The 15,217-nt window shown below is 41.3% G+C and overlaps 2 protein-coding genes across 7 annotated transcripts in view; one reads left to right on the forward strand and one right to left on the reverse strand.

Moving 5' to 3' along the window:
* HBP1 (HMG-box transcription factor 1) overlaps nucleotides 1-4,977 on the forward strand; it is a 33,091-nt gene extending 28,114 nt beyond the window's left edge. For all 6 annotated transcript variants that reach the window (XM_053554012.1, XM_053554013.1, XM_053554016.1 and 3 more), the window contains exons 10-11: nucleotides 2,430-2,571; nucleotides 3,878-4,977. In XM_053554012.1, coding sequence (XP_053409987.1) covers nucleotides 2,430-2,571; nucleotides 3,878-3,895 — 160 coding nt within the window. In that variant the 3' untranslated portion in view covers nucleotides 3,896-4,977. The remainder of the gene's footprint in view (nucleotides 1-2,429; nucleotides 2,572-3,877) is intronic.
* Nucleotides 4,205-15,217, reverse strand: part of COG5 (component of oligomeric golgi complex 5) — a 332,964-nt gene continuing 321,951 nt past the window's right edge. The window contains exons 20-22 of the mRNA XM_053554011.1: nucleotides 14,552-14,678; nucleotides 13,751-13,830; nucleotides 4,205-6,045 (exon numbers count right to left, since the gene is read on the reverse strand). Coding sequence (XP_053409986.1) covers nucleotides 5,931-6,045; nucleotides 13,751-13,830; nucleotides 14,552-14,678 — 322 coding nt within the window. The 3' untranslated portion in view covers nucleotides 4,205-5,930. The remainder of the gene's footprint in view (nucleotides 6,046-13,750; nucleotides 13,831-14,551; nucleotides 14,679-15,217) is intronic.

Here is a 15,217-nt window from a genome sequence, read left to right on the forward strand (position 1 = left end):
GCCAAAAACCAAAAAAAAAAAAAAAATACTACCTAGACAGATAACTGAGTCTATTATAGAATGTGAAGGCATCAGCAGTTTGTAGTAAGTTGAACTTGGAGCTGTCTTCAGTAGACCCCAGGAATAAAAATTAACCCAAGTCCTTCCTACTCTGTTTCCTACGAGTCCCAGGGTCGTCTCCTACGAAGTCCTCATCAAAGCAGTCCAAATTCTCTTTAAATATATTAAAGCTGTATTTTTCTAGTCATCTTCTTTCCTTGAGGATCAAAACTACCACTTCCTTTACTCTTGATATCATAAGGAAAAAAATGATTATCTACATAAAATAATTCAGTTATGAATTCAAGTTTGAATGTCTTATGTGTTTAATTCTAACCATTTACATTTTAAAAAGAGAAGCTTATCCCAAATGCATCTGAAACTTGGTACATATGTATATTTCCACTGAAAGTATTATAGGTAACACTTTAATGAACATCTTTGTCCTAGATTATTTCTTTTGATTCCTACTAAGCGAAGAATTCTAAGGGCTTTCTCAAAAACACTGAAAGTTTTAACTAACTCTTAGATCTATCATTTGTATAACTTTGGGCAGTTAACCTATGTTCTAATCTCCCATTTCTTCATCAATAACAAGAATGGGTTTAATTTTTTTTTTTTAATTCATTTTGGAAGTTCACTCCTCTGTGATATCCTCATAGAAAATACTTTCAGGATTTAAAGGCATTTTAAGACTAATTTGCACTTTCCCCCAGCTCAATTTTTTTTTCCTGAGAAAATGGCCATATTGGAGATTAGTGACAGGTGCTGTGCTACATTTCTTTTTCTGTGCCCCTCTGGTATGGTAATTATTAGACATGTCCTTTGGCATCTAGAAATACAATTCATGTCCCTATATGATAATAAGTCTTTTCCCTGTTGACATTGTCAGCCAGAATGCATTTGAATTTATTTATATTTTTGGGTAAATGAATTATCCTGATCATAACGAGAGTGAAAAATCTCATTTTAGCTTAGGTGTTTTGTTTTCTGTTCTATAAGGATCTCTGTGTTAGGTTATACCCCCTACTGTTTGTAAGTCTAATTTTTCCTTTACATGTTAGCATTGCTCCTGTGTGATAAGTTAGTAACCACCTAATATCAAGATAGATCAGAGACATAGAGCCCATTTGAAGTTGGTATGAATATCCATCTGGATGTGAACTCACTGTAAAAATAATGTTTAGGTGCAGTATCTGTTTTATTAATTGTTATGGAGGGGAATACAGATTATAGTCTATATCATGCATATTTCATTACCTGTCATCTTTTAACTTAAAAGAAGGAATAAATGTGTTTCCTAGGTGTCACGTAACTATCTCCTCGAAACATTTCACACTTGAAAGACTCAAATCGGGATGTGTGTGTGTATTTTGTAATTGATTTGTTAAGTAGTAGTAAATATGCCAAACATTATATGGTGCCTTTCACTCAAAGACTGAATTTTGGATTTTTCTAAAGGAAGGTGTACTATAATGTTTAACTACCTCAATTTAATGAATAAAAAGATAGGTAAACTTACTACAAACATAGTTTCTTTTTAAGTAGTCGATCATCTGTGGTTACTAGTCTTCTGAAGCACAGATGCCTATCTTCACTTTGATGTACTTTGTGGAATCATTCCAGGACCTTCCATCTTGTATGAGTGTCACAGAATTAATGGTTAATGGCTCTTCTTAGGAAGAATGTGGCTTATGTCTGCATGCCTGGGTGAGACTATTTTAGTAGGAAATAGCTTCCAATTTCTATCATGCTGTATCCTATCAGTTTGACTTCTTACTGTTTCGAGTTTATCCAGTTTTCTTAAGTCTGAGTATTTCCTAAGGTTTCATTGGTTTCATCATAAGAGACAAACAGTGAAGAATACATAGTTAATTCTTCATTTCACTACGGTTACATGAATTTCAACTATAATGTTTTGATAGGTTATGGACACAAATAGAATGTAAGAATAAATTGTTATACTTAAGGTAACTTTTAATACAAATTGAGTACTTTATGTTGATGATACTGAATAGTCTGCCTTTATACCTTAAATGTCTTTTAAAAACTGATGTACCAGGATAGATCTAATGGTAAACAGACCTTTTCTTTGAAATCTTAAAATTCTTTAAATTTAAGATTTGTACAGTTATTTGATTTCTAGGCATTTATGGCCTTTGATAATTGGTAACATTGATGCTATTCTAGGGGGCTTTAACTGTCAAGATTATGATAAATGGATGATACGACTTGGGATTTTATTGGAAATGACTGTTTTGGCCTTGATCTTTTCCATTCTTGATGTTGGACAAGATTTTTGTTGTTTTTTTAACTTTACGAAGTAGCTACTGCAGTTGAGTATTATGTAAAATTCACCCTTCAGCATTTTGTGAATATTTATTTTACAGAGCCATAAGTGTGATCCTGGGTGACAGGTGGAAGAAAATGAAGAATGAAGAAAGAAAGATGTACACATTAGAAGCAAAGGCTTTGGCTGAAGAACAGAAACGTTTAAATCCTGACTGTTGGAAAAGGAAAAGAACCAATTCAGTACGTTTCAATAAGTAGCTGTTTAAAATTATCTCCGTAGGTGTACTGGCACGTTGGAACAATTGTTACAACCTTTAAAAGGTTGTAATGATTCTCTTTTATAGCATATTCATACTTCAGAGCCTAATAGTGTTTTCCATCATCGTATAAGAAAGATACCTGTTCTTTTCATCGGGATGCCATATTTTGTTTGCATGGAAAGTGGAAATCTCAGGCAAACTTTAAGAATGTATGGTTGAAAAAATAAATTTGGAATGTATTATTTCTACTAGTAGGTGAAAGATGGATATTATTAACCCATTAATATCAGAGTAGAAAATTTCTCTTAATTTTTGTTGAGGTGTCTCAGTAGCCTTTGTTTCCTTATTTGGTGAGAGATTAATGAGTACATTAACTAACCTTCATGGGGACTTCTGCCATGGGCACAGAACTTCTACATTAAAAACCTCAAGGAGAAGAAATAGAAAGGCCCAGGAAGGGTGGTAAACAAGTTTGTACCAAAATCTATTTTGGACAGACTTAGGGTTCTTAGAACTTTTCCACTACTAGACTAGCATCTTTTAAGTTCAATGTTTATAGATTAATTACAAGAAAATCTCACTTGGTAGAATAGAAGTGAAAATATTAGTAGTTTTATAGTAAGAGGGTGGCCAAGGATGTTAAGTAACATCCTTGGCCATCCTATGTTTTAGTAACGTGCAGGTGATATTTGTTTTAAAATTTGCAAGAATTTTTTCTTTTTCCTTTTTTTTTTTTTTTTGTTGGGGATTCATTGAGGGTACAATAAACCAGGTTACACTGATTGCAATTGTTAGGTAAAGTCCCTCTTGCAATCATGTCTTGCCCCCATAAAGTGTGACACACACCAAGGCCCCACCCCCCTCCCTCCGTCCCTCTTTCTGCTTCCCCCCCCCTCCGTCCCTCTTTCTGCTTCCCCCCCCATAACCTTAATTGTCATTAATTGTCCTCATATCAAAATTGAGTACATAGGATTCATGCTTCTCCATTCTTGTGCAAGAATTTCTTTTAAAGTAGTAGTAAGATGTAGAGGGTGGCTGAACTGGATTTTGGAAGCTCTTTGGTAATTTAGAATTTCATGTGGTAGGACTTTGCCTTTTATCACCTTTCTTTTCTATTCATCCTAGTCCATGTCTGATTTTCATAAGTTTTCTGGATGCTTGAACCATCAGATACCAGCAAACTTTGAAATCAGCTTTTAAGTTATAAACGTATTTTAGCTTTCACATATAGAATTACCTATGTATTGATTTGTAAACATTCACTGAGTTTAATTTTATTTCCACAGGGCTCACAACAACATTAAACCAGGATGCATATGTTCTTAAGTCTATATTTGCATAAACATTGACTCTTGATGGAAAGACTTAAGAAGATCAAGGTCTCACCATTTGTCCTGAATTTGTGTGACCATAAGATACTGATAGCATTGAGTCTTGAAATGATTTAATAATATGAGTGAGGATTTGCTTTCTCCATTAGAGCATTAAGCTAAAACTATCAATATTGTAAACCAAATTGCCTTACTTTTCTTCAAAACTTCATATATGTCTATCAGGTAATATAGGCTTGAAAATTGATATCCTGTGGTGCTAAAAGTACAGTAGAAAGAGAGGAGAAGTGTATACATGTTTTATTTTAAATTGTACGAAAGGGGAATTTAAAAATATGTAACTGCTGTTTATATATTGGCTCCTTACTGCTTATTAATCTGTATTGTACACATGATGGGATGAAGCAGAGCTGGGAGTCGGCCTTTCCTCGAGCAGCCACCACATGGCTCAGCATCTGTGCCAAACACAGGCACTCCTAGTGTGGCCAGTGCCAAGGGGCTACCAGAACATGTGGCAGGCGGCTGGTGTCAGTGTCCCCGTGTAAAAGCCACCTGCTGCAGTTCCCATGGCATGCTGAGTTTATGCACCAGGTGGCAGCAGCCACCCATTATTTCCAATGGAGACCTAGCCCAGGCCAACATAAAGTTAGTTAATAGCATTGGATGTAGTCACTGTAATGGTGCTATTAACAGTCAACACCATTGTATTTTTTAACTTTGTGTTCTATATCTCCTCAGCCATGTATCTTAAATGTATTTTGTCATCATATCTTTATGGTGGGGGCAGACTTCGCACTTATTGCAGTGCAACACTTGCACTTTACTTTTCATCCAACTGTCTAAAATGAGAGCAAATATGTTGGCAATACAGTTGCTTTTGCTCTGAGCTACAATCATGGCTTTTCAAGTTACTTACCAAGTGGTGTTTCTGGTTAGGAATCACAGCTGTCAAATTGATATTCAGTTCATTACACTTCTTCATAATGTTGCCCCTAAATTTTGCACACTATATTCTTGTATATTATTTCAAATAAAATGGAAAAAAAAGTTGTTTACCTCTGACTTCTTGACTGAATTTTATGTCAAAATAACAGGTTCAGGAGGTTTGCCTTATGCATTCTTACAGTTAAACTTTAGTTTGTATAAAGAGGAGGTTGCTGTTGGGATTAAAAAAATTAGAAACGAAAATGTTAATAGTGGGGCAAGGGCAATAAAACAAAGAAGGACTTAGGTCATTTATTTATAGGGAATCTTTGTAGAATAAAAAAATTTTATTTTCCACCTGCTAACTTGTTATAAGGTTAAACCATCCCCAGGTCTGCTTTTAATCAAATGACAAAGTGTAAAGAAAGCCTTGCTTTATTTAAAGATTTAGGGTAACATTTAAATAAGAACATTTAACTCTACATCTCAGCTTTGGGGTATGCTAGTGGTTCCCAAACTTTGTTGCATATTGGAATCACTATGGGGATATGTTTTTAAGAAACTATTGCTGCCTGGCTCCCTCTCCCAGACACGTTAATTAGTATGGAGTACAAGTCAGGCATCAGGACTTTTAAACACTCCCTTGGTGGTGTGAGTGTGCAACCATATTTGGGAACCGCTAAGCTACATAGTAGGGAAGAGGGCAGCTTGGGGGGGAAGCAGGCCACACGTTCCTATCCCTTTAAAAGCTGTGGGGACTTGGCATGGATGTACCTGTAATGGAACTCAGGTGATGACAAATTTTAGCCTTGTACAGAAGGCAAAGAGAGGGAAAAAATTGCAATCTTTCTGGAATAATCAGGTCCACGAATTTTTAAGAATCAGGCTGTGATGATGAATCTATTTTGACATTTTATGCTACTTAAAGTAGAAGTGCTAAAGAGGAAAATGGACATCAATAGGAAATATAGAAAAATCTGTTCCATTAAAAGAGTGGGTAGTTGCTGTCTAAGTTTTAGACTGTTACTTAACTGTCAATTAGTAATGTGTTAGCATAAAGTGGAGATTAACAGCATTCATATTGTTACTGAAGAGCAGACATAGCTTTTTGAAGCAGCTGAACCATTACAGGATAAACTGGTGCAAATTCTTTGCCTTCTCTACTTCTCACGGACTGGACATAGGCTTCCAGGGCCCCCCTGAAAACCAAAATGAAAACAATGTCAAGATACTAACAGCTTAGGAGGCACCAATATAAATTAGAAATAAGCTCATTTCTGAAACTGCTTTGCTCTGTTCCAATAGCCTTGAAACATTTTTTGGCAGTATTATTGTAGTTACTACGATTAGCGTGCACAACTTATTTTCTCAGGTTTTTTTTGTACTTAGTGGTCCAAGCCATATACTTTGAGTAGTCTGTATATGTGCGTTGACTAGTCACATAACCCAGAGGCTCTCTGGCTCTCTGGGGCCTTATGTATGTGCAATTTTCCCTCTCCTCTACTTCGCTAATTAAGAGACCTCGGAAAAGTTGCAAGCAACTCATGCCTATTCTCCGAGTTCACAAAGCCACCTGCTCTGGACTTCTGGGAGTGGGGCCCCTTGGCACATGCAGGAACACTCAGCAGGTGAACTGTGAACAACCCACAACTTAGGATAATGCTTCTTGGGTTCTAATTTTTGGCAAATAGGTGATAAAGAAGTGGTCTGAATTTAATCGAGGGTATGTGGTACCGTTCAGTTATGACTGGCACCACAATCATAACTGGTTACGATTTCATGAGTTAGATCAATGGTCAGCAATCTGCCTGTAGGCCAAATCCAGCCCAATGCTTATTTACCTATTATCTATGGCTGTTTTCACACTCTAACAGCAAAGTTGAATAGCTGAAGCAGAGACATATGGCCTAAACTTTTCTGGCCCTTTATGGGAAAAGTTCGCCAGTCACTGAACCAGATCATCTGTTTAATGAGCTAAAAAGAATAGTTAACAAGATTGTTAATTTTTCATTATTGGTCTATTTAAGTTCCACGTGTGCACGTTAATTTTTGTCTTATTTTTTCTTTTAAAATTTCATACCTTGAGATTAGAGGATTTCTATAAAGATGTAAGTTAACAACATTAGCTCACATATTCAGTCTTGATCCCATTTTTTCTTTTCTTTTTTTGAAACAGAGTCTCACTTTGTCACCCTGGGAAGAGTGCCGTGCCATAGTATCACAGCTCAGAGCAACCTCAAATTGTTAGGCTCAAGTGATCCTCTTACCTCAGTTTTTCATTTTTTAGTAGAAATGGGGTCTATTGCTCCGGCTGGTCTCTGTCTCCTGAGCTCAGGCAATCCACCTGCTTCAGCCTCCCAGAGTGCTAGGATTACAGGTATGAGCCACTGTGCCCAGCCCCGTATTTTTTTGAAGATGGGTCTCACTCTGTCATCTAGGTTAGAGTGCAGTGGCATAGTCACAGCTCATTGTAGCCTTGAACCCTGTGCTCAAGCAATCCTGCCTCAACTTCTTTTTCATTGGACTGTGGAGTGTGTACTTCCTATAGTCTGTCCCTCTCACTGCTCGCTCCGTAGTGCCTCCACTCCACCAACCACTGTCAGAAGTAAATGAATCTCAAATCTCTTTATTTCCAGCCCTGACCTCCCTCCTGATTTCTGTTTGCACCTGTCCTCTGGACATACTTACCTTCCTTGCACAGTTCTTTATCTCTTAGAATACAGCTTCAAATGATCCCTTTTTCAAAAGCTAGATAGCACAAAAGAATGGAAACCACATTGGAGTAGCATAAATTTGTGGAAAGGTCTGACTTCTGTATGAGTATCCTTGACTTATCAGGGTCTAAGCATTTTGGAATCCCTGAAGGTAGGCTCCACACTCTGCTCAGAGTGTAAGTACTTTAAATCAGCTATGTGGAGGGACGGGCAAGTGCTTATTTAAGCACCATAGCTTTTTAGGTCCAGCATGGTTGCTCACACCTATAATCCCAGTACTCTGGGAGGCTGAGGCAGGAGGATCACTTGAGGTCAGGAATTTGAAACCAGCCTAAGCAAGAGCAAGGCTGTCTCTACAAAAATGTAGAAAAATTAGCAAGTATGGTGACCTGTGCCTGTAGTCCCAGCTACTCAGGAGACTGAGGCAGTAGGATTACTTGAGCCCGAGGATTCAAGGTGGCAGGCAGCTAGCATGATACCATTGTACTCTAGCCAGGTTGAAAGAGCAAGACTCTGTCTCCAAAAGAGTATAGCTTTTAAAATAAGACGTAAATTAGTACCATCACTCAGTTCACAGTCCCAAGTCCCATCTAATACATAATTCTTAACTGGCAAGCAGGATGGAATTTAATGCTCTTAGTTCAAGTCACAGCTGACCCTTGATGGAGCTGTTTCTCTATGTAAAAACTTGCTTCTTTTAGTAATTCTTGTCTAGGTGCTACGCCAGCCTGGAAAATTGCCCCTATCCCACCCCACCCCAAGTGTAGTCCCTACAGATTCATCTGTAGTAGAGAAATCCCCATAGGCCCAGCTGTCTGAGGTAATGGTCTGTCTTAGTCTAAGAAATAAAGTACCTGCAGCCTCCCGGTCACATGTGGCCCTCCAGATCCCAAGTGTGGCCCCTTAACTGAATCCAAAGTTCAGTCCCTTATAGGGATTTCTATAAGAAGAGGATTTCTTCTGTAAAGTTTGGATTCAATCAAAAGGCCACACTCAAGGACACAGAAGGCCACATGTCACCCCAAAGTTGCAGGTTCCACTCTTCCATTCTATTTAATAAATGAACAAAAACTCCAACTTTGCAGTTTCAGTGGCATTTAATAAGGAGGATAAGAAATCATATAAAATACACAATATGTAGAGGAAAGCTCAGAAATGAACTGGGTTAGATTTTTGGTATTCGTAAAAAATACCATCAGAAGTATGGGATAAAAAACAGATTAAGCTTCCCTCCCTCATAAAATCAGAGCAAGTTATTCAAGCACTTATTAAATTATTTCATTGACTTCAGCAAAACCTTAGCTTTCTTGGAAGTCAGGCCTAGCGTTATGTAAGAGTTAGTCTTAACTCTGGTTTGTTATCAAAATAAGTAGATTATTGAAGTTATCCTTACTGGGAAAAACAAAACAAAGCACATAATTAGTAGAGGAATGGCTTGTGTTAACATGGCAACACTGTTCGATGTGACAGAAACTAACCAAGTGGAGGTTTTCAGAGGAAACAAAGTTGATTTTTGTCAGGCATTAAATATTCAGTGTGGTTAGGACCGAACTACATAAATGACTTAAGGATATGCCACATGCCTTGACAGGCAATAACCCCAGGCTTTTCCCTGGCTCCATCCTCCCTCTTGGTCCCAGAACTGCTAAGTGTCTGGTAACTGGCTTCCAGGGGCAGAAACACTACCCTCACCAACAGGGCTCTTGGAGTTTTGCAGAATATGGAGGAGCTGAGGGGATGGGTCCCAACCTATGGGCCCTGGAGCATAGCAAGAGGGCAAGGAGCCCAAGGATGGGTAGATACCAAGCACTCTGATAACTGTACAGATGAAAGTACCACTAGGCTCATAAGTATGAATACTTTTGACAGCATCAAAGTATATTCCTACCCAAGAGACCATTACAGAAAAGTAGCTGCTCTACTACAAATATCAAGGGTAATGGATTTGAGGCTCCATTTCCAGACAGCTTAGGAAATCACTACATCAAAAACTCACTGCTAGGTACACAACTATTATGTACTTACATTAATTAAAAACTTAAAAAAAGCTTTGAGCACAGGGCGGCGCCTGTGGCTCAGTAGGTAGGGCGCTGGCCCCATATACTGAGGGTGGTGGGTTCAAACCCGGCCCCAGCCAAACTGCAACAAAAAAATAGCCAGGCTTTGTGGTGGGTGCATATAGTACCAGCTACTTGGGAGGCTGAGGCAAGAGAATTGCCTAAATCCAGGAGATGGAGGTTGCTGTGAGCTGTGTGACGCCACGGCACTCTACCGAGGACAATAAAGTGAGACTCTGTCTCTACAAAAAAAAAAAAAAAAGCTTTGAGCACCAACTCTTAAAAAAAAAAAAAAAAACAGACAAACTCATTGTCTTTTTTTGAAAATATATTCTCCCCCTTTACTGCCCCACATATGTTGGCCAGGTGGCCTCTCTGCACCTGGGGGCACACACGTGTCTGCAGCACTTGCCTGGTGGGTGCTCAGTAGGTAACTGCCCTACCCTCACCCAACATGGCCCAATGAGTCAGTGATTACTCTTATTTTTAAAATTAACTTGACTAGTATTCATTCAAGCTCTAGAAAAGCATCTGGTGTCAAAAGGAAATGGGAAGGCAGGAGAGAGTTCATTATTTGCCATTTACTCAGCAGTAGTAGTGACACTATCCTCAATCTGCCCTACTTTATGACAACCTACCATATTATGCTGGGAGGAATAGAATGAATATACTAACAAGGTTTGCCCCAGAAGCTAAAACAAATTACTGACATTTAAAGAGCAGTACTCACCCTCGGTTTATCTACAGGGGAAAGAAATTCACCCAGTGATGCTTCAGCATGCAAGAACAAAATTAGTTTTGCAATACTGCACAACAAAGAACATTCTCTAGGGCAAAGGTCTCCTCCTTGCCAAGAGCCTGGGGTGCAGCAGAAGTGCATTTTTTTTTTTTTAAATCCCCCAAGGAGGGCTCATGCCTTTTCTGCTTAGGGCATGTAGGTTCTGGAATTGGCCATGTGTGGAGGAGGGATGGGTAGGTCTTATTTAAAAAGCATGACAGTATTTCTGAGCATGATTTTCAGTTGCTAAATATAGGCTTAGCAACAGCACTGTTGATGAAATCACTCAGGAGACATTTTTAAAGAGAAGCAAAAGAAAACAGATTTGTGATGTACCCACAGCAGGACAAATGTTGTGGATGAAATCATTCCAACTTGTTAAGAAGACAAAAATGAACCCTGTTCAATTAACTAAATCCTTCAATTCACTCAGTGTGTTGCAGCTGAGTGACTCTTTGGGACCCAGAAAAAATCCACATAGACACTGCAAAACCCTGAGTTAGCCCCAGGGCCAGACTACCTCATCCAAACCCAAAGCAGTTTGCTGAGGGCGGTTTTCACCAGTCACACTGACTGCGGGGAGGCTCACCTGGCAGCCTCTCCCATTTCTGGGTCAGATAGAGGCGAGTAACAGATACTCAAAGAAAAAGAGAAGGCACCTGAGCTAATCTCATTATCTACACTGGTGCCCGAGGGCCAGGGGCTCACGTGAGATCTGAGGACCAAACCTGAGGGCTCACTGCCACTTCTGGACACTGACAGGCTGAAGTTTCCTAATGATCTTTTATAGCTTCCTCAGCAGAGTCCCACCTGACAACTGGAATGTCAAGCTGTGGCAGTGGGTCAGTTGCACCTTTGGCTGCTCTGTGGACCTGCCCGGGAAGCCAGAGAAATCCTGATGCCAGGTCACAACCCCAAAGATCCTGAAGTACTCAGGCAGGAGTGTGGCCTCAGTCTTGGGATTTTTCAAAGCCCTGTAAATGGTTCTCATGTGCACATGTGGTTCAGACCCACCTCACTGCATTATCCCACTCAGGTTTTGGGGAACCCAACTCATCACCTGAACTGAGGCTCAAATATAGGCCTATTTGGCACTGTGGTCTCAGACCAACAGAACTAGAATCCCTGGGATAGTTGGGAAGGGCTTCAAGAATTATTTAGCCGGGCTCAGTGGCTTATGCCTATAATTCTAGCACTCTGGGAGGCTGAGGCGGTGCATTTGCTGAACTCAGGAGTTGAAGACCAGTCTGAGCTAGAGCAAGACGCCATCTCTAAAAATAGTCAGGCATTGTGGAGGGCGCCTGTAGTCCCAGCTACTAGGGGAGGCTGAGGCAAGAGGATCGCTTAAGCCCAAGAGTTTGAGGTTGCTGTGAGCTATGAAATCACAGCACTGTACTGAGGGTAACAAAGTAAAACTGTCTCAAAAAAACGAATTATTTAATTGGGTCAGGAGCATTGGCTTATGCCTGTAATCCAAGCACTCTGGCAGGCGGAGGCAGATAGATTGCTTGAGCTTAGGAGTTTGAGACCAGCCTAAGCAAGAGTGAGACCCCATTTCTTTTCTTTTCTTTTTTTTTTTTTTTTTGGTAGAGACAGAGTCTCACTTTATCTTAGTAGAGTGCCATGGCATCACACTGCTCACAGCAACCTTCAGCTCTTGGGCTTAGGCGATTCTCTTGCCTCAGCCTCCCGAGTAGCTGGGACTACAGGCACCTGCCACAACGCCCGGCTTTTTTTGTTGTAGTTGCAGTTTGGCCCGGGCCAGGTTTGAACCTGCCACTCTTGGTATATGGAGCCGGCACCCTACCCACTGAGCCACAGGCACTGCCGGAGACCCCATTTCTAAAAATAGCCAGGTATTGTGGCAGGTCCCAACTATTTGGGAGGCTGAGCCAAGAGGATCACTTGAGCTCAAGAGTGTGAGGTTGCTGTAACGCCATAGCACTCAACCCCAAGGCAACTGAGTGAGTCTGTCTCAAAAAAAAAAAAAAAAAATGAATTGGTACAACTGACTGGATAGAATGAGGGTGACATGATGCCCCATGATCATATCAATGTACACAGCTATGATTTAATAAAAAAAAAAAAGAATGAGGGTGACACAGGAGTGGAATGAGGATTGAAAGGTTTTCTAGCCTGGCTGGTGGGAAATGGTGACCTCCCAACCAACACAGGGAGTATGGGAGAATGAGAAGGCTGGAGTGGAAAGATTTCGAATATTTGGGGGCTGAGATTTCTGTGGGGTATTTCAGTGGTGACATATGATAGAAAGTTTACTGGCCTGAGGCCCTGTGCAATCTGGAGAGTCACAGACCAGGCTATAGAGGACAGAAGAGGCATTAGGCATAAGTCTGGATGAGCTCACTCGGGGACCAATGCACAGACAGGATGAGAAGAACAAAATAAACTGCAAAAAAAAAGAACAAAATACACGAGATGATGGCATGTAAGAAATGGATGGGAGACAGTTCAGCAATGGCACAGACAACAGGGCTAGAGAAGTCAGAAGAGAAACAGAAGACTGTGGTGGTAGTGGGCTGTCCCTCAGTTTACTGTGTATCCTCGGTTGCTAGCACAGGGCCTCACATGACAATAAAATGTGAGCCCGGCATCAAAAGCAATGTGTTGAGTCAGTTTACGAGTTTAAAGAAGGAAACAGTGGTCAGCTCCAGCGGAAGCTGCAGAGCCATAAGGTAGGAATGGCTAGGTTAGGTAGCTGGGGGACTCTGTGATCCTGGTGAGAGCAATTTCAGAGAGAGCGCTGATGGAAGAGACGTGCTTGCTCAGACACATGTGACAGTTCCCTGCCACGGTTCCACCTGGTACGGCTGGGGTGCAGGGGACAGTGTGCAGACGTGTATATACATAAAAGCATCGTGGGCACTACTGGAGGGCACATGGGATCTAAGTGGCTGTTGGGTTGTTCTTATTTCCTACTGACTATGCCCTTCACACGTTTTTTAAAAGTTCACTCACATCTATGCTGCACCAATTCAGTAACTGCAACACATCAAAACGAAGCAGAAAATAAGCAGCTAGGGAAAGTCTTCATGGAGGAGGTTGCTTTTCAAAGTGCACAGAGTGCGTGGTCCTTAGGACTGCACGAGGCCTGGGATCATGCCCAAGAGGGTGGGAAGGTTGAGAAGTACAAGACACAGAAGGCAGACACTGTTATGCCCAACAGTTCCAACCGCTGGGTGCTCAGGCTTGTGTGCCTGTACAGGGAGGTGGCCTGTCCCCAGGAGGGGCAATGGCACATCCATGTCCACGTGGGCACTGATCCTTCCTCACTCTGCATCCCCCGTCCTCCCTGGGCTTCCAGCCCATATGGCTGCCCCTGGAGCACACGGTTTACCTGATGAGGATGAGCCTGTCCTTTTCAGACGGATGGTCATCCAGCCACTGAGAGAAGCGTGCATGGGACCACTCTGCTTTCTGTAGGGTCAAAACACAATTAGAGATGAGGGAGTGCATACCTATTCTTTAGTAAATGGTAGCAAGTGCTGGTTCAAGAGCACTCTCAAGGCTGGGCACAGAGGATCACACCTTAATCTCAGCACTCAGGGAGGCTGAGGCGGGAGCTGCTCAAGACCAGCCTGAGCAAGAGCAAGTCCCTGTCTGTACTAATAGAAAAAAAATTAGCTGGGTGTTGTGGCAGCTTAGCTACTCAGGAGGCTAAGGCAGAAGGACTGCTTCAACCCAGGAGTTTGAGGTTGCTGTGAGCTAGGCTGACACCATGGCAGTCTAGCGTGGGGCAAGAGTAAAATTCTCTCTCCAGGGGAAAAAAGCAGTCTTAGGATTCCCAAGGTGAAAATGCCCTCACACCTGCCTGAGGGAAGTGTGCAGAAGGTGGCCCAGGCCTTGGTCCACCTTCCTGACCAAGGAGCCTTCTGGATTTGCCAACTGATGGTGGCAAAGGAAATGGTGACTCCATCAAAAAAGCTTTATGAACAAAAATTACTGTGTCATTATTTTAAAGGGCTAATTTTGGATTCGTTAGTATTTTTTACACTACTTAGAAAGTAGAGGCTGGGCAGTGGGGGGTTTCTTTTCCTGATCTCTAGTCATGGTCAACAGGAACCCATTCAGTGAGTGGGCCTTGGTATTCTCAGTTCACAGGAAGACTCCCATGAGGGTTCTGGCTTGACTTTATTACCTGGAGTGGGGACTTCATCTCAGCAGGTGCTCTTGTGAACAAAAACTGAATAATGATGCTGAATGGAATAATGTCCCCCAGTGCAGGACTGTGGGCCACATGTTCACTTGCTTGGAAGAGCAGTGGTCTACAAGAAAAAGGAGAAGTGAGTTCATGCTGTTCAGCACTGAAACAGGTGATTTGGCAGCAGAAGCGTTCTCCTTGAATAATGGCATTCTTCCCAGACTAGAAACTGAAGGAAGCCCCCACCTCTTAACACCCCTCCACTTAGCCCCATATACTTGAATGCACCCCCCCCACACACACACATTCTCACAGGCTGATCTATCCTTCAGCTATTTCTGTGACCCCTACTTCACTGGTCTATGGGTCCAACTTTACTTCCAGTTGGCTCAGCAAAAATTACCTCAGAGTTCATCTAATTTACACACTAAAGTCAAATAAAGCACAAAGTTAAGCCTTTAAATAGTTGTGACCAGTAGATTTTTATGAGGGAAGTGTGCAGGAGGTGGCACAGGCCTTGGTCCACCTTCCTGACTACCAAGGAGCTTGGATTTTAACTTTCATTCCCTGAGAGCCAATAGTCCTCTTAGCTTTCATTTAAAATGGAATTCTTCTTTTGCTTATAATCTAATATGGATAAACTCAAAGATCTTCTGCACAGCT

Source organism: Nycticebus coucang, chromosome 11, assembly GCF_027406575.1.
Source record: "Nycticebus coucang isolate mNycCou1 chromosome 11, mNycCou1.pri, whole genome shotgun sequence".
In the NCBI taxonomy this organism is placed as follows: domain Eukaryota; kingdom Metazoa; phylum Chordata; class Mammalia; order Primates; family Lorisidae; genus Nycticebus; species Nycticebus coucang.